General features: G+C 49.3%; 8 protein-coding genes across 8 annotated transcripts; 2 read left to right on the top strand and 6 right to left on the bottom strand.

The window, feature by feature from the left end:
* Positions 1–203: 203 nt before the first annotated feature.
* Positions 204–2402, top strand: An15g03560 (hypothetical protein; the record flags this gene model as incomplete). The annotated part of the gene is made up of 8 exons (XM_059744602.1): positions 204–393; positions 513–599; positions 1052–1198; positions 1268–1417; positions 1483–1679; positions 1877–1948; positions 2029–2202; positions 2277–2402. 8 exons carry the CDS (start codon positions 204–206, stop codon positions 2400–2402), a joined length of 1143 nt encoding a protein of 380 aa, XP_059602525.1.
* Positions 2403–2649: 247 nt separating this feature from the next.
* On the bottom strand, positions 2650–4045 carry An15g03570 (uncharacterized protein; the record flags this gene model as incomplete). Its single annotated transcript, XM_001396858.1, has 2 exons — positions 2650–3582; positions 3650–4045. 2 exons carry the CDS (start codon positions 4043–4045, stop codon positions 2650–2652), a joined length of 1329 nt encoding a protein of 442 aa, XP_001396895.1.
* A 1081-nt stretch (positions 4046–5126) lies between these two features.
* On the bottom strand, positions 5127–10132 carry An15g03580 (uncharacterized protein; the record flags this gene model as incomplete). Its single annotated transcript, XM_059744603.1, has 2 exons — positions 5127–9991; positions 10075–10132. 2 exons carry the CDS (start codon positions 10130–10132, stop codon positions 5127–5129), a joined length of 4923 nt encoding a protein of 1640 aa, XP_059602526.1.
* A 304-nt stretch (positions 10133–10436) lies between these two features.
* On the bottom strand, positions 10437–11675 carry An15g03590 (hypothetical protein; the record flags this gene model as incomplete). Its single annotated transcript, XM_059744604.1, has 5 exons — positions 10437–10754; positions 11075–11163; positions 11205–11300; positions 11393–11525; positions 11592–11675. 5 exons carry the CDS (start codon positions 11673–11675, stop codon positions 10437–10439), a joined length of 720 nt encoding a protein of 239 aa, XP_059602527.1.
* Positions 11676–12782: 1107 nt separating this feature from the next.
* On the bottom strand, positions 12783–13527 carry An15g03600 (hypothetical protein; the record flags this gene model as incomplete). The annotated part of the gene is made up of 2 exons (XM_059744605.1): positions 12783–13303; positions 13476–13527. The coding sequence occupies 2 exons, from the start codon at positions 13525–13527 to the stop codon at positions 12783–12785; spliced, it is 573 nt and encodes a 190-aa protein (XP_059602528.1).
* A 299-nt stretch (positions 13528–13826) lies between these two features.
* An15g03610 (hypothetical protein) lies at positions 13827–14308 on the bottom strand (the record flags this gene model as incomplete). Its single annotated transcript, XM_059744606.1, has 3 exons — positions 13827–13877; positions 13990–14086; positions 14136–14308. 3 exons carry the CDS (start codon positions 14306–14308, stop codon positions 13827–13829), a joined length of 321 nt encoding a protein of 106 aa, XP_059602529.1.
* Positions 14309–14361: 53 nt separating this feature from the next.
* On the bottom strand, positions 14362–15413 carry An15g03620 (hypothetical protein; the record flags this gene model as incomplete). The annotated part of the gene is made up of 5 exons (XM_059744607.1): positions 14362–14540; positions 14628–14709; positions 14809–14863; positions 15041–15112; positions 15256–15413. The coding sequence occupies 5 exons, from the start codon at positions 15411–15413 to the stop codon at positions 14362–14364; spliced, it is 546 nt and encodes a 181-aa protein (XP_059602530.1).
* A 1543-nt stretch (positions 15414–16956) lies between these two features.
* Positions 16957–17575, top strand: An15g03630 (hypothetical protein [truncated ORF]; the record flags this gene model as incomplete). Its single annotated transcript, XM_059744608.1, has 3 exons — positions 16957–16990; positions 17082–17199; positions 17443–17575. Coding segments are annotated over 3 exons (285 nt in total), but the record flags the coding sequence as incomplete, so codon positions are not given.
* Between the last annotated feature and the right edge of the window lie 138 nt (positions 17576–17713).

Below are 17713 nucleotides of genomic sequence, written 5' to 3' on the forward strand. Positions count from 1 at the left end.
AAGAAACATGTAGTAGTAAGTGTTACTGTAAGGAGTCTGCAGGCTCGGTTGGGGTAAGGGGGGTTGCTGTTATATACAGGTGCGATGAAAGGTATTAGGCAATGCTACTATACACTGGGATGAGGCGTCGTTGCTTTATATCTGAGCGTTCTGAGCTGGGCAGTAAGCAGGGCCCACCCATGTGTGGATGACCGCTTTGAATGATGGATGAAGTGCTATTCCCCATTCTGTACAAGAGTATCGATCATTTGATGCCCAGTGCTTGCGGGAGGGAATCTGGTCTGCTGGTCTGGGGACGGGATACATCATCCAGCTGGAATTGGCCTAGGGCAGGTGCTAGCATGGACTTGAGATGCGCCTATATGCATATTCGGAATTTAGTGGATCATCCAGGTGAGCTAGCGGAAAATATTGTATTGACTTGGCATCTTTAATGACTGATGTGGCGGTGATTGAGTGCTCTCCCTTCATGCAAGTGCCGCAAGGCTGCCTCTGGATTTATGGGCCAATAGATGCCACTGAACTTGCACTCGGTCACTGGGACAGAGTATTTAGAATTGGAGGGATGACTCGCTTTGACAGGCAGTCCATAGTGACATGTTAACCCAACCGAGCGAGTGCGATATATCGGTTGGCATTGGATGAGACGAAAACGGTAGTAGCTTGGCCATTTGCCTCGGCGCAGCAACAACAATTGGGCCTCTGAATAACCTACTAGCTTCGTTAGTGTTCATTCGATCATCTGGGGATGGACCCACTTCATTGAGTAATTATGCTCGGATAAAACATGATTATCCTAGTCGATTCTTCCAGGAACATTAGTATTAGAGCCGGTTGAGGCGGAGACGCAAGGGCAGCATTGATCATCAAGGGGGTGAGAGTATGATCATGCCATCGACCTTGGAGTGAACTGTTGTGCTTCAAGCAGGCTGACACAATTGCCCGTAGATTTTCTAAACCGACTGCATAATTCTTCCTAGCCTGATCTTACTGCATGATGCATGGCTGGGGGCCCCTCCTCACCATGACTCGATCTTCCTGTTCCTGGTAGGGACGTGGAGGCAGCTATTGGCTTCAGCCGCTACCGAAGTTGTTCCCATGGATCGAATTTTTGGGACACGGCATCCCAAACCTTGTAACAAGATCTCTTTCAGGGCCGATACTGAAGGCCAGGACCCGTATTCGACGCTTAGCACAAGTGCAACTGTCTTCATATAAACCGGTTCATTGGTGCTTTCTCACACCCTTGACCATTTCCATCCTCCAGTTTATGCCCAGATGGATGGCACATGGGGAGTTGTTCGGTGCTGCATGACCCAGCATTTCTCCCGTTCGCTCACCTACTTCATGCCGAGTAACCCAGCCAGTGGATTTACCCAGAAAACACCAGACACATGGCAAGAGGAATATCTGTCGTGTGTGTGCTATCTGGTGCCCTTTGTTGGCTGTCCGCCAAGTCTGGGTAGGTTTCTTAGCCGGGAGGCCATACATCGGGTGCTCTTTCAAGTCCCAACCTTAACGGCCGGGGTAGGTCTCAACGTAGCACCTCAGCTTCCACCCTTCACATGCAACGTGTAGAGGCCAAGGATTTAGCGATGCCATGTACCGCTTTGTACTGGGCTTTCCAGAAATCTCAGATACGATGGCAACCGCTGCGCCTCGTCCCTTGCCTGAAGAAGGTGATACCTACCCGAAACGTCACATTTGACCGCTTATTCCGGCGAAGAACACCCTAACAATACTCCTTAAGATTATCAATGATCTGCCTCATTTAGGGCAATAGTTTCTTTCCATGATTTCCATGATGTACAAGGAAATCAACTTAGTCGGTGAACAGTGAACGGTCGGCATTCAACTGATTGGTCCAAGGGTTGAGCCTCTTGGGCCCTTGAGACCCGATGTACAGGGAGATCTGCAGGGCTACCTCGTGTTCCCATCAGGTGAACAAGTGGGCCTCGTGAGATCCTGTCTTTTCACCGAATCCTAAAATCTTCCCTCGACTTACCCCGCACGAGTACCCGATTGAAGGAATTGATCACAAAACGGCTCATGGGCGGATTCTCGTGGCCGTCTCAGATCCCGGGAGGGGCTTGGTGGTGGGAAACTATATCCCTCACTAACTCTTCATGGAAGCGTGGGGAAGCCCGATTAGTATTAGCAAGGGTCTTCTTCAAGTACGATGACTTCAAAGATCGGCATCGGGTAGCGTGCAACTTACTCCAGATAATGGAGAGCCAGTGAGAGGTGAGATCCTGCGGGTAGTCTCGGATACGAAGACTCCAGTCGTGCTTGAGATTCCTACTCACACCGGAGTTGCCGTGACTTTGATGCAGGAATATCGGGCAGATGTATTTCTTGGAGGGATCTGTTGGGTTGACATGCGGGATGATGCCATAAGATGAAGTGAAGGAGGCGAAGGTGGAAGAATGAAGTCGTGATGGTCAGCTGCGCCTAGTCCCTTTCCAGCTACAGCGGCATTTTTGCAGTTTCTCTCACACTGAACCAAACACCCTGAGATGCTAATTGTTACAAAAGTCATCATTTCTTCTCATAACTGACTATCCACGTCCTTCTCATATAAGTCATAAGCGCTAAGAACCTCACATATATACACCCACTAACGCCATAACATGCACATAGAACAGACATCTAGAATCCTGTAAGAACCCAACTTTCAAACGGCACACCACGAGGCTGTCTCTTGCCATTTTCCCGCGTATACAAGACGGGCTCATACTCGCACGATGCAGCATACTGTCGAATCAATTGCCTCCAGTAGCACGACTCTGCAGCAGGAGTCAAATACCGATCCCGAAACGTCTTCACAGAATTCTCCGCAATGCGTTGCGCAGTCTCCGGATTATCAATAAGGAATTCCATCTTCCGATCGAGATCCGAAAAGTCACGCTCGACCTCAACATAATTTGCCTCCGGCCCGGACGCAATGAGCGCAGCATGGTGTGCCTCGCGCCAGACCAGCTTATGCGAAACCACCACAGAACGACAATTCAGAAGATACTTCCCGCGCCCTGAGAAGCTGCGTCCTTCTGCATGTGCCAGGAACATATACTGGCAGTAATCTTCCATCGGAAGGAGGTTAAATCGGACATCATTCTCATTATCCCAGTCAATTACCCGGATGCTTGCCCAGCTCCTACCCTGCGCTGCCTTCAACAACTTTCCCCGGATCTCGGGGTTCGTAGCAACACTACCTCTCCAGGCGAGCTGCTTCTTCTTGTCCTGGAATGGTAACCCCGGTGTGGACCCCCCATCAATAGTCACTTCACCGTCGTCGACTGCAGCAATGCGGCGGCGAATATCCTTGTAGGGGCCAATCTTAACCTCCGGCCACGACCAGTATCCGAAGTCGGGCATTAACCAGACATTCTCCTGCTCGTCCTGTTTGGAATAAGACCAAACTGGTCCCTCATTAGTGCTATAATCCTCCGTCGTCAGGACGAATTCAATATCCGGCAGACTGCTTCGGTCTGGGAACGAAGCGAGTGCACGATGAAGCGCATGTAATGTTGCTTCCCCGCGGGTGAATGTCGCGGGCATTGCGCCAAAATCTACTACATACAGCTATATCGCATCAAGTCGTTGTTAGAAGACACATCAACCATCGTAGATGATTCAGGTTCCAACATACCTCACCATGATGAACAATACCCCGCACCATCCCATCCTCCACTTGCAGACTATCCAACTCCTTAAAAGTAATGCGATGGCCTTCCCTCAGCGACGCAGATTTGTCCAGCTCAACAAACAGCTTCGGAAACGCGAGGCGACATTGCTCATCTGAAAGTCCATGATTGTCGCCATCGCGCTCGACAACAAATTCCCATGTCGTACCATTACTTGCTTCTGATGGCGAGGTGTTCAAGCACGTCTGCGGGGCTGTCTTGAGGGACGACTTCAGGGCATACTTGGCGACGTCATTGGAATATTGTGTGCTGAAGATAAGGAATGTTGTTATGATCAGGGAGAGAATGGCCCCGGTGGCTATGAATCGGAAGCCTGACGACTGGCATTGTAGTAATTGCATTACTGCATCCCTTTTGGTACTGCCACTTGGTACCTCTGCGATGATCAGTGCATGTACTGTGGTAGACAGGAGTAGTTAACTACTAGTCATCGGGCGGGATATTGAGGTAGTCGCTGTAAGCGCCGTCGCCATGGCAACGAACGCCCAATACCATCAGTCTCAACCTGACTCTATGCCTGCGAGCCTTCTGTCTGCACTCTAGAACACTGTCACTCAATTAATTATATTGTCACGGTAGCAGTAATCGCCCAGGTGGCTTCTCCTGTTTCTTGAGATATGAGCGTGAAGTTGGTGTTGGGTTGTCGTGGCGATGGAAGCGAATAGCAACGGATAGAGAAGCAGATGGAGACAAATGGTTCGACGGTGATAATGCCCAGTAATGGATTTGCGAAGCCAGAGACAAACTAAGCGTAGAGGCATTTGTTGATCATGCGAGACTGGTGAAAGAAGAGACCGATGGGTGCCTGCAGAAGCGAAGAGATTTCGGCCTCCCGCTCGCTCATGGAGATACCAAGCAGGTGTCCATTTCAGTCTCGAGATGCTATACCATAGTTCTAACATGATACAACAAGACAGTCAACAATTTGTATATATATTTTTAATTATCTCACTCTCCAAGAATAATCATCAACAGATAAGTGACCTACTGCCCGCCTGCGGACACGCTGAGCCCTCCCTTTCTTGTATCACGGCATGCAGGCTGGTGTGTATCTGTATCTATAGTTGAAAATTTTTCCAAAAAAATGTATGTACATGGGAGTTGATGGAGGCCATAAGAGGCAAATTTATTCAGGGGTATCTCAAAATCAATCAAGAACGGGTGTGGAGTGGAAAGAGATGTGTGTCATGGCTCAACGAAGGAACACCAGGCCTGCCAATCGGAAACGCGATAAAAAGGAATAAACGGTAGAATCTAAATGTATGGTTGAAAACAAATGCTAACAGCCACCGGGAGGGTACTATATGCAGGGTCGGAAAACGGAGGGTTAAGGGTAGAGTCACATCACGGATCTCCATGAGACCTGTTCAACAGGCGGGGAAGACGCTTGCTGGGTCACTGCTGTAAAGGCAGACATGAACTTCACGCATTGTGGTTTGCCATTGCTCTGGCACCAGGGCTGCTGAAGTAACTTTCATCGATCTTCAGGATCCATTCCACTTTCTGGGCCTCGGTTCGGGCCGCAAACAGGAACGTGTTTTGTGCCCCGTACACTGCAAAGACATTCGGACGACCCCGTGGAGACCCCCGGTCAGACCCGGCTGCTCCTGGGCCATCGAGGAGCCGTGCGAAGTCGGGTGCATGATCAACTCGGGAATTGCGCAGGTTGATAGCGTTGATCTCATCACCGTCAGGAACAGAATAGATGTGGAGATATGGACGACGAAGCTCAACAAAACGCCGTACCCAGTGGCTGTTGGTATCATCGGGGGTTAAGAGATAGCCAGACTTCAAAGATGAATCATTCTTCGGAAGAGCTTGAACGCTGGCAACAAACCGCGGCTTCAATGATGCCTCGTCCTGAACCGAGCTTCCATCATCGCTTGAAGATGATTGCTTCGCCCGCGAGGCAAAGGCCGCCCCTCCTGCAGGCGGCTCGGTGTTGCTTCGGACCAGGATTGCCTCGATAGGATCGGTCTTTTTCCCCCAAAGGTCGACGTACTTCTGAAGCAACTTAGCCCTGCGGTCAGCACGCTCCTGGCTACGGAGGGGGGTTGACCGTCCGCTGCGTGGAGGCGACGCAACAAGGCTGTTGGCACTCAAAGCCCCTTTAGCTGCATTTAACTCGGCAACACGTCGCCTTCGTTTGCGAGCGGCTATATAATCACGGACAAGTGAGACTTTGCGGGGAGCCCAGGTAATAAGGAGCTCTTCGCCCTTCACATAGTCGTTCTGTGTGTTCATCCGCCAGAGATCAGCCGCACGTTTGGCGGACACTGGACGGACGACTAGAGAGAACATGCGAACTGTGGAGTGCACAATTCGCGTTGAATTGAAGAATTGCTTGAACATGGACTGAGGTCGAACGTAAGTTCGGCCTTGAATCTGGAGGGTCAGGTCTATCTCAAAGGGGACGGGATCCTGCAGACGGGAAGACAACAAATCCCATCGGAGTGTCACCTGGACACGATACTTGTCTGCAGTGACCCGATCTAGCAAGAGAGACCCGTGTAAGCTGGAGTCCCATTGACCTATGATGGTGATGTTTGACGTCCCATCGGCGTTTTCCTTCACGTTCGGCTCCTGGACGAACTTCAGCGCAACGTCTGGCGTCTGCAAGTCCTGATCAGGGATCTTGCCCCAAGGATCTAGCAATCGCACTGACCCCACGCGGATATTGGTAATATTGTCCCACGGCAGGCTTTCAGTTGAGCTGTAAGTTAGATTCACCAGGACCCGCCGCTGCAAACCCTGATGGAGCTGATACGTGCCTGCATCGAGGCTGTTGCTCTGGACCACCTCGACTGGAAGATATTCACCGGACTCGGCTAATTCGAGCACCTGCGCCCTGGCGAAAACATCATGTCTCTCTTCGGAATAGAACTCCGTCTCCGCAATACGCGGCGTTTTGCGTTTCTTGGGAGCCGGCTCTGCAGAGTCACGCATGTCATCCCAGCTAAGGAGCTTGTCCAAATGCATTTGTGTCACCTTTGCGTAAACACAGATCTTTAGTGCTGCCGTCCGTGGACTTGACAGCGGCAAACTCATACTATGAACGCTCTCAAACCGCACAGGTGATTCATCGAAGCCCGTAATCATTTGAGTAGTCGTAGCTCCCCCTTCGTCAGAGATTCCGGGTACAAACAATTGCGCGTGGACGTCCGACCCTTCCCATTCAGCGAAGCCAACCATATCCCGCATCACGACATTGAACTTGAGAGTAGACGAAGGCGCCTGAGCCGAGGAGGGCTCTAATGACAGCCTAATAATGCCTATGACATTTTGTGTATATGGCGAGGTAACTTCAACTGAAACGTCTTGGACTCGGGTCTCAAAGACAGCCGTGAGAGGGATATCGGCGTCACCAACCAGCGAATATTGAGGCGAGCACGGCTCCGAGAAGGGGTTTTCAAGCTTGAAATGCTGGATGTAGTCTGGCCGGTCGATATATTGGTGCAATTGCCGCATAGCCTGAACACGGCGTTGGAGCTTCTCGATAGACCATAGGTGGATGACACATTGCTTGAAATCAATCACACGAACTGCGACACAGGGTTTCTTGGCCTCATCTAGAACAACATCCTCGTCTCCAGAGATACCATTCAGTACAAGGTCGTAGGACGAGGCCATGTTATGCCCGTGGTCAATGATCGCAAACTGAAACACGACATTCTTGTCCATTATGTGGCTCATCACTTGGGCCTCCTTCAACAAAGACGCATGCTGGAGCACTTTCTCGGCCATGCGAACGTAGTTTTGCTGAGACCAGTGGCGGTAGACTGTTTTAGCGACTTCAAGCTCTCTGTCATCCAGCTTGGCAAAACCATTCTCGTAGATTTTGGGTACTGGTTGGCCTAGATCCTTCATGTGAGACTCAAAAGCCTCTTTCTGCTTTTTCAGTTGCTCTTCGAATTCTTCCTTTGCAGTTCGCAGGGCTTCCTCCATTCGAGCCTTTTCGGAGCGTAGGTCATCGACACCCTGGGTGGAAGAGGCCTCGGCATTCCTTAACTTGTCCTGATACTCCTCCTTTTGTCGGTCCAACTGGCGCTGCATATCCTGACGCACCGATTGCAGTGTAGCTTCTCCCCCATTCTGCCCGTCATTCTCATCATTCGGATGCGGAGTTCCAGGCATCGTAATGGCAGTGTCCAATGAGAAATTATCAATCGTTCCGTTGGACATGTACTTATCCCGCACTGGGAACGAACTGAGCGAGTCAGAGTCTTCCTCGTTCTCCATCAGCCCACGACGAGTTGCCCGTACTTTCTGTACATCCTCAAACAAGGCGTCTAGCTCATCGTCAGGCATATGGGAGATTTGATCGGGCCCCAGCACCGCACTGACGGCTTCACGGCGAGCATAAAACCAATCAGATTCCCTACCGCGCTGGGAGGGCATCGGGGAATCTGCTCTGCTCGAATCGCCGTCCACCTCCGAGCCTGTCTTACTCAGGGTTCGATCGTGGGTTTTATTGGGCGCGGGTGAGCCCAGTTGACTTGTGGTGACGGAATGACGCAGCAAGCTTTGTTCAACTCGTTCAGCACGCGCTTCCTGGGGGTGATTGAAACGGAAGATATGGAAATCACCCAGGATAATGCGGAACCCACTCTTGAGTCGCTTCGGTTTATCGATTCGCAATCCATTCACCATGACCGCTGCGCCTTCGGTGGGGATAATGGTGACAACATTGTCCACGTTCTCAAACCTACAATGATCGTCTAAAATTTTCGAGCCGTTCAATCTTATTTCAACATGGCTGCCCTGGTCCATGTTTCCGACTATGGTGGTTCCCGGCTTGATGTTGTAAACGAGACACTCAGCTAGCAGCGGGTCGTCGCTCAGATTGACCAAATGTGGCATCTTCTTCGGCGTGCTCAATCCGATGAAACCTTTCTCGATGCTGATACCAAGTTCCTCCAGAGCAGACTCTCGCTCTTTGTGAATCTCTTCAGTCTTTGCCAGCTTCTCCTCCCAAGTTTGATTCAGATCTTTGTAAAGCTTCTCGCTCTGGTTCAGCTGTTCGACGATTTCAGCCTTGCTAACTTTGGTGATCGAACCATCCGGCTGTTGTATAGAGACGAGTTGCTTCTCTAGGGGGGTATCTGGAGGGTAATATTCTTCTGCTGGTATAGCACCAGCAGCGCTGCCTGCTCCAGGACCTGCGGCACCACCACCAAGTTTCGACCGGAGTTGGGCCAACTCCTCCTTTAACTCTCTAATCATTCGTGCGTTGGGGTCTTCGTTCACAACGGCATGATTCTTGATTCGCTTCGCCGAGTCTGCATAACGGAGAGTACTGAGAGTCTCCTCAAAGTTGATGTCGGCGGGCGAAATAGCAGCAATCATCGCTGTCATGGAGTTACCTCCCAACGAGTCCTTTAGCAACCATGTCAAAATGGAATCACGATATGGAACCATTGATGCGTTCTTCTTTTTGCCAGCCGCCACGTCAGCGAGAGCGGCAATGACACGACCAAGGGTCGACAGCGAACGGTTAATTTCCGCACCCTCCTTCAGTCTCGCACCGGTCGCGCCAGTAGAATTTGCTCTTTCCGAACCTGCAAGATCGACTAAACTAATGCGCGACACCTTCTCCGTATCCATAGACGTCTCCGCGTCATGGCGCTTCTGTGTGAGGGTCAAGGTAAACACGGCATGGGAACGACTGGACGTCTCGTTCATGTTTGTGGCAGCAACCGTTCTAGCCTTGTTACCCTCGTCCATCAAATTCTCGATCTCCTCAAAAGAGCGCACTACAAGCTTGGCCAGGTCCTCGACGTAGGGACCAGTCGACGGATGCTCGCGAACCTTTAAATTGCCCTTATTCGAAGGGTTGAGCAAATCACGGACTCTCTCATTGTAGATTTCAAGATATGACACTTCCACCGTACAGCCGAGGTTCTTGTCTTGCTGGATTGAATGAATGCGCTCGAACATATCCTGACAAATTCTCGGAATCACACCGTACTCTTTGCCGTAACCCATCATCGAATACGATTTTCCGGAACCCGTCTGACCGTAGGCGAAGATACAGTTATTGTAACCCTGGAAGGCATTGTCTAATAGCGGTACACCCAGGTCGAGAAACAGGTTATCCTGGCTCGCATAATTTGGGGCATTCTTGTCGAAAGACCAATACGATCTGTCGAAGGCGAATGACTTGGGTCCTCCATCCGCGCCTTTCCCTCCACCAGCCTTGCGGGCTTTATCATCCGCGCCCGGTGGAGTGGAAAGGACGGTTTGGTTGTCTTTCATCTGAACAATACATTTTGCACCACGGTCGATTTCTAGAATGCGGGAAGAAGACACGGGGGTCAGTCCAGTCTAGGAGAGGGGCTTGGTCGCATTGCCAATGCCACAAGTGACTCACCTCTGCTGTTGAAAGGCCGCACTCGCACCACCACCTTGATGTTTCCTCCACCAGCCATGGTTGCTTCCTCCCCATACACCTGGGTCCGATCGCCTGGTTCCGCGTGTTCGAAAGAAGAATCGCAAGGGGGTGAACCGACACCAGCGGAAAACGCGAGTCGCGAACGCTACGAGGAGCGCCGCCCTATCGGATAGTGCAAGCTGATGTGTTCCTGGTTTGCGGTACTTGTTTCAATGCTAGTTGAGTTATTGTAGTAAAGTGTTACTGGCGAATTGACGGTCTGAAACGGATGTCAACAAAGACGTCATGTATATCGGGGGGGTTCTGCGGGCGGACAATCCGGCGCGTTCTAAGGGGTGAAATCACGATGATAACGGGAGCGGTGGGAGTTGACGGTCGTCTGTAGCGCAACCAGACCGGTCCAAGAGGCTGCCAGGATCGTCTGCGTCGAGGAAAAGTGAAGGGATTGGAAAGAGGAGGCGGAAGATAGGCCGACTCGGTCGCTCTCGCTCTCCTTGCCCCAAGCACGGGGAAAAGCCACATGAGGGATCGAAAGGGCGGGTTCGAGGTGGATCACGTAAGCAATCCCGTGTCTCTGCCAGCCAATCAGCAATCCCGATATTTACTCCGGACTCATCAAGCATCTTTTTCCCTTTCCTGCCACTGAGTGGATGCTCCCTCTAGGTCCTCATTCACCCTGCACTGTTATGCAGGCACACTCTTCTCCATCGGTCTGCTCGAGCTCCTGATTCGCTTCATAGGACATAAAGTGTCTGATCGATCTCATGGTTCAGAAGCAGTCGCTCTGCAATAGGCCCCCGGTGATGGTGTTGCAGCAAGCTTCTCCGCCCGGGTCCAGGGAATCCATCCACTAGCTAGCAGGGCCAGTGTGTTGGTAGTCTACTTCACACATAGTAGATAGGATTTCATAGATCCAAGCATCAAATGTGGAACATCTATGCCGGCTATCGTCATCCTTCGCTACAGTTTATATAACTACCGGGGGTTCTCTATGGCACCAGTTTATAGCCTGGTCCGCTCTCCAACACAAGTCTGCCTCCCCTCTTCCAGAGCCATGGTACATATCCGCTGTCATATAGATAAAGTATATGAGCTCGAAGAAAAGCCACATTTTCTTGTCTGGCCAGCATTCCCACACAACGAGCCAAGAATATGATTGCTTGGCCATTTGCTTCCCATATCGAAGCCTCTGGCCAGTCCAGCTCCTAGAGCACTAAAAAAACCTCTTCTCCATTTGACCAGCCCATCCAGATTCCTTCTCATTCACCCACACAGTAGTTATAATATCCATCCCGACCAGGCGCGTTTGCATGGCCCATCTTTGAAATACCCCGCATTATCGAAAGTTCTTCGGGCATCACCCATTTATTATTAATCGGTATAAACTTTCCACGGCCGGAAAACCAAGTGCGGATGGAAGCCCAATCGGCCTATCTGCATACACGAGGAGCAGCTACCCGGAACCCTGCTGACATCGCTTAGTAGTAGTATAGCACAGGCGGCCATGAAATCCCCAGTTGATCCCGGAGCACTGCCACAGCTCCAATCGCGCTGTATCTGGCATGAAAAATCGACGCCATTTTGGGAGGGGTAGAATTCTGACTTTAGATTTTAATTTTGTTCTGATGCGTTTGCGTTTGTCTCAGGATGTCACGCGCGAAGCCACGGTTTTGTGTGAAGTCCGCGTGTCGGGGAAACTAAATGATTGAGTGTTAACCTTTTTCTCTCGCCAAGGTTTTGGGATATGTCCATGGCTGTTGCGATATTATATCATCCCATTATGGCCGACAGTAATCTGCCACCAAACCTGGTCAAAAAAGTATTTCGATACTGCTGAGCAATTTATAGCGAGCGCCGGACGACGGGATAGCCTAGTATATTCGGTGATGGTGGTGGTGGGTAGGTTTTGGTCAAGGACTGCACGAACAACTGGCAGTCTGCGGTGGACCGGAAGATGGACCTGTAAGACTTGGCCATGTAGCCAGCGGCAAGTATCGGTGTCAATGAACTTATGACGAGAGACCGCGTTGGTACCCAATCATGGCCAATCCTTTGTTAACGGGTGTACATGGGACATCGAATATGTATCTCATAGGTAGAAAGGTACATGGGTACCTAAGTGCCCAACTGGGAGGGTTTCGGGAGGGAACCACCAGTCTTCCTACTGCCAGTGTACATTAAAAAGAGACTCTCGCTTGTCCCGCAGAATAATTGACGTTAAAATCCTTTTTTCTTGAATGAGATAAAGTTATTTCAGGCGGGAGTGTCTGTCTGGAAGTTCCTTGTCACAGGGTTGATATGATTTTTCTCTTGTTTCATCTGCCGGCTGCGCTCAGCACTGGGAATGGCGACGGACACTCTCCCGCTCTCTTTTTGACTTCAGCATTAGTGTGCTGTTTATTACTTGATACTGACATGATGTCGATTCTCTAGTGTGCGACAATTTTGTGTTCTCTAAGCCGTGGGTACTTTGTCTGTCATACTTGTTGTGCATGAGACGCAAAGAACGTATACCTATCGAATCTTACAGAGCGATACGCGAGAATGTGGGAGCCTGCCCTGTTATCAGCAGGTAATCGAGATGGATGAGTGATTAAATTATCACAAAGGAATCTGTTTAGTGAGTGAATTAGAGCAATCTGTAATCTCGGGGTTTCCGACAAGTGTCATGAAATGCGAACGCCAGCTCAGAGAGAATCACGAAATACAGCGTCTTGGGAGGTGGCCATCCATGTGACAAGAAATTGGCGCACTGGATTTAATCTGAAAAACAAATTGCTATCAATTTCTGGCCTGCCTAATGGGGTTTCCAGAAGAGCCGGTGGTGACAGATCGTAACGCAGGAATACGCCCCAAAAGGACCGAGACTGCATAGCCTGGTTTGAATCAAGGCCACGGTAGCCAATTAACGAGGTGCAGTAGCAGCATCCGTCACATTGAGAAATTGCCCTATTGAGGAGCGAGAGGGCGTACGGATGTCTTATTGGGTGCTCGCACTCGACGAGGTCTTCCTGCCCATTCCTTTGCCCCTTGCAAAGGCCAGGGCTACCGCCGTTTAACCTGGCCATTCGCTGTGTGATGTTATGACATCGGTCTGATGATAGCAATGTGTAAGGGGCCTTTTGAGTGTTCACAGGTCGTGCTCTGAGGCCTCCACTGCATAGATGAGACAACTTGGGTTGGCGTAAGATTGGTTTCATTCGAGAACCTGTAACAGGTATTCAGTCCACAGGTAGCGTCAACTGGCCTAGGCAAGCTCCGTAAGCCACGTCTTCCACAGCGTAGCCGCTGATCTTATGGATGGGACGGCACAGAACGTAAGGTCAGGGGACGACAGCTATCGTAAAGCCCCGCGCTTTGCGACGGACTTTGATACTTACGACCCCGATGCAACCAAATCCCATGAAGAATCTGCTGCTCCTTGCGTCCCATCTTCGGTTCTTTATTCGATTGATCAGTCACCGGTTAATGCTGAGAATGCTTTTATACCTCGGATAACAACCGAGCAAGCGGTATCATGAGATCTGCACATGACTGTTTCAGTGAATATGTATCCCATGGAGGTGAATGACGTTCACAGACTTTCTTGTGAGAGCATGTCGCAGGACGTTTCAATAAGGGTGTAAATGCCCTTGAGCTGTTGGCGGAGCACAGGTATGCCCCGTGATCATCATGACAGCAATCTTTCAGTAAGAGTCGATAACCGTACCTTGTTGGTGTTTTTTTCCCCCTCAAGCAACCCGTTTGTATTGCCAAGGATGAAGTACGCTTGCAACCCTCCCCTGCTGTTGTATCAGTAAAGCTGCTCTCCCAAAGTCAGTTATGGCGCGTACGAGATAATGGGGGCTCCGAATGCTACCCTAGGTCTCTCATGTTCCGGATACTCCCCCATACCCTAGGACCAATGTGGAAGATGATCTTAGGCCCTAGGATATTGAGGTTCATGTACGGATCAGTAAGCTTGTAGTAGGGATTGACCAAGTCTATGTCACTTGAAATCGTTAGCTGTCACATCGAGTGCATCAAAATGATTTACATACTGATAGAAAATATCTGACTGAAAGGTCATACATATTCCTGGTGCGCTTAGTGCAACACTAAGCTCACCCGTATGGGGTTGCAATAGGAATCCTGTGGGCAATTCCTGCCACGAAGAAAATCGGTCGATATCTTTCTTCAATGTGCCCTTGGGCTGCAAGTCATCCAAACACATGATTTAAACTAGTAGAGCAGAAAGTCAGAATATATCAAACAAACGAGCGATACTTACTCCATAGGAGCATGATCTCGAAACCAACGCTTACCAGGTTGGACGATATACACATCAAGGTAGCCGCCTATACGCTGAGAGAGGTTACCTTGTAGCACATGAAATTGATGAGAAGATATATTGCTTGAAGCATGTTCATCATACATGAGACGTATGAGTTGCCATGAAGGTAGCCCTATCAGTCGACGGGAAGCAAGCGAGTTCATTCGTTGATGAGGATGTAGATACTAGATAGAGGTTCCGATAGAATGGTTAGTGGGACCTTCACAAAGCCTCGGCGCCTGTAAGTGCCTTAGGCATCCTACTCCATCCCTGTGAAATGGTACTTCCACGGACCGGGCTGCCTTCCGATACAACTACAACTTTACAGAAAGACCAAGGAAGAATTAACGCAATAAATACGTGATTGGCCTTTAAGAAAGCATAGATTAAGCTAAAACAACATCTGTGAGCGACAGAGATAAGAATATCCTTCTAGATCGGATTGCCGACGCATTCCTGTAACATTGCCCATCAAAACGAGCCTGGTGGAGGCGATAGAAAGAATTTTGAAATCATACTGAAATGTCGACGAGGAGCGGTGTGGCGGGGAAAGGCTAGTTGACTTTGACGTCAGATGGCTCGAGCTTCCCCCATGACAGTCAGTGCTGAGAGAGTTCGACCGACCCAAATTACGGACGTTCCATGTCCATGCCGTAATCGCGTTTCCGTCCCATGTATGTTTGAACCGTCCGCATACGCGATGGGCTGTATCTGGACAAGGCCGATACTTGCCGCCTTCCGTGCAGTCCATTGAGGTGAGAAAGCAGGAGAAATGAAACAAATCTATTGAAGATTCTTGCTGCTATATAACCTGACATTCTGGAGAATTTATCGCTTCGACAGAAAACATAATCAAAGGTCTACCTTGATGAGATGATCCAATTGATGCAAGGTTATTGAGCTGCCCAAATGAGTTTTGAGACTGACGAGTCTCCATCCGAAGACCCAAGCGGTCAAGCTTCAACACGTGGAGTGGAACAGATCGACACCCAATCTGCTTTGCCATCGTGCCGGTCGGTCTTCAAGAAGGGAACACATTGTTAATAGTGAACTACTATATAGATCCGCCTTCTACCTTCGTTTTGTACTTCCTGGCAACCTTTTGGCTGCAGGATGGATAAGAAGTCCGTATCTTGGAAGACAAAAAGACTTTCGTCATGGCTACGACACGTGCAAGGCCCTTGATTTTAGTAGCGTCTACAAGACTTTCTTGTGCAACATACAACTTAAGACTTCAGTAATAATACTGTGGTAAATTTTATCGATCTAATCTACTGTGACGGTCAAATATTAATCGCCTGCTTTTTCTCTCGGTGATGCGTAAAGTTAAGTAGACTCAATGGCTTAGTCCATCAATACACCGAATGAGACATGGATACCTGTTCAACTTTGACCTGAAAAATAAAAAATAAAAAGAAAAAGAAAAGAAATAAATCAGGCGGCCCAATCCGCAGTATTCAATCTGCGGTAGGCTACTCATACATCTGGGTAAGATTACATCTTCACTGTGTAAATCTAATAACGCTAATATTTAATGAGAGGACGCCGTAAGTCCATTTGACTTCGTGGGATAAGCAAGTCAGGTAACTTCGGCCGGTGACGAACATGGAGTGCTCCATACTAAAGAATTGATGACTTCCGAAATACTACGAAGAGTGATAGAGTCGCTTCATTACTTTTTCCAATGTTTGTACTAGTTACAACCATTGTAGTAAATAGCAGAGGTTTAATAGTATCCAGGAAATTTACACGATGTAGTGTATCAAGTGATGGATGTCGGATGCGATCGATATAGTAAATATATATCTTAGTACTGTATTGATGCTTTATTTAGTCCCGTTAAAAGTAAGTAAGCAGCTCACACTGGTCGCAATCTCGGGAAATGAATTGAACGGCAAATATTCTTCTGCAATCCTAGGAGACTGGCCGCTGTGACTTTACCCTTCTTCAATTAATGCGGAGAACCACCAATAATTACTGTGCTGAGCCTAAGACATCAATGTCGCTCATTCCGCACCGGCTGATATTTGCTCGCTATCTACCTGCCACAGGGAAATGGAGAGTCCTAGGGAGTCTTACCTAGATTGGTCATATAACCGAGGCTGGCCGTGGCTTCGATTGACTCCGCTGACGTTTGGGTGTATCAACGCGTACGTAAGAAAAGCAAGAATCGAGCCGCGCTTCCTGCGTAGAAACACAATGTGATTCCATGGCGAGAAACTGCATTGTGCATTAGTAAAGTGTCAGTCTGTGTGATAGCACGGCGCTTGTTTTCCTTTCCTTTCTTTTTCTTCTGAGTTTGAACTTCATCTCAATCTTTCTCCAATCCTACCTGTCTACTTCATTCAGCCCGTTCCCTGTTTTTATGCTTCGCGTCTTGAGGTGGCATTTGCGTTTGTTGCGCATCGAGCCGTTTTACCTTATTCTTTCATTTTCTAAGGCCTAGCACGAAATCCTACGTAAGAAGAATAATCTCTATTACTGCTTTTCCATCCGGGGTGGGGGCAACGCAAGTAGGGGAAAAAAAAAAAAAAAGTAAGAAAGAAGAAATGATGAAAGACAGCGATGTGCAAATCGAAGCCAGTAGCATAATCCCTCTGGTTAATGTAAAACCATGATTCGCAAAATAAACCAAAGAAAATCCAGCTGAACCAATGGCGGGTGGCTGGTCGAGCTGACCCAAGGTCATACAGGTTTTGTTCCCGAGGGCGATTCGCCAGATTTGGGTTGCACATGATGAACATCACGAATTCGGGATGGCCGGATGCTTTGCATAGTAGTTATAATGGGCGGTTATCTTAGATAAGAAATGATATGCTTTTTTATTATTTATTTTCATGGCTTATTAGATGTAATTCAAGGACACGGGCGAGAATTGAGGTGTGGTATACGCGCGCACACACACAACTCTCTCATCCCAGTGTCAATCTCCACCAAACGGGCTGAGAAATTGGAGAAAGAGAGAGAGTGTGTGTGTGTGAGAGTGAGAGAGAGAAGGGGGTGGGGGAAGGGAGGTTGGTTTTGTGATAGTGAAGAACCGTGATCGAGCAAGCTAGGCCCGGCGGCACGGAGGGAGAGAGAGAGAGGGAGAGGAAGAGCAGAGAGAGCGTGAGCGTGAGCGTGTGGTGTGTCGTCGACCCCAAAGTTTTCCGGGCATCCATCCATCTGGTATTTAGAAGAAGGATACCAAACGAGACAGATGATACCATGACCATACAAGACGGGAGTGCAATACACGCCTTACCCTTAAGGGCAAAGAGCGCAGACGCTAAGTGGAGCGAACCCTGGGGTTGATACCGGACAGTA

This window comes from Aspergillus niger (assembly GCF_000002855.4).
Source record: "Aspergillus niger supercontig An15".
Taxonomy (NCBI): domain Eukaryota; kingdom Fungi; phylum Ascomycota; class Eurotiomycetes; order Eurotiales; family Aspergillaceae; genus Aspergillus; species Aspergillus niger.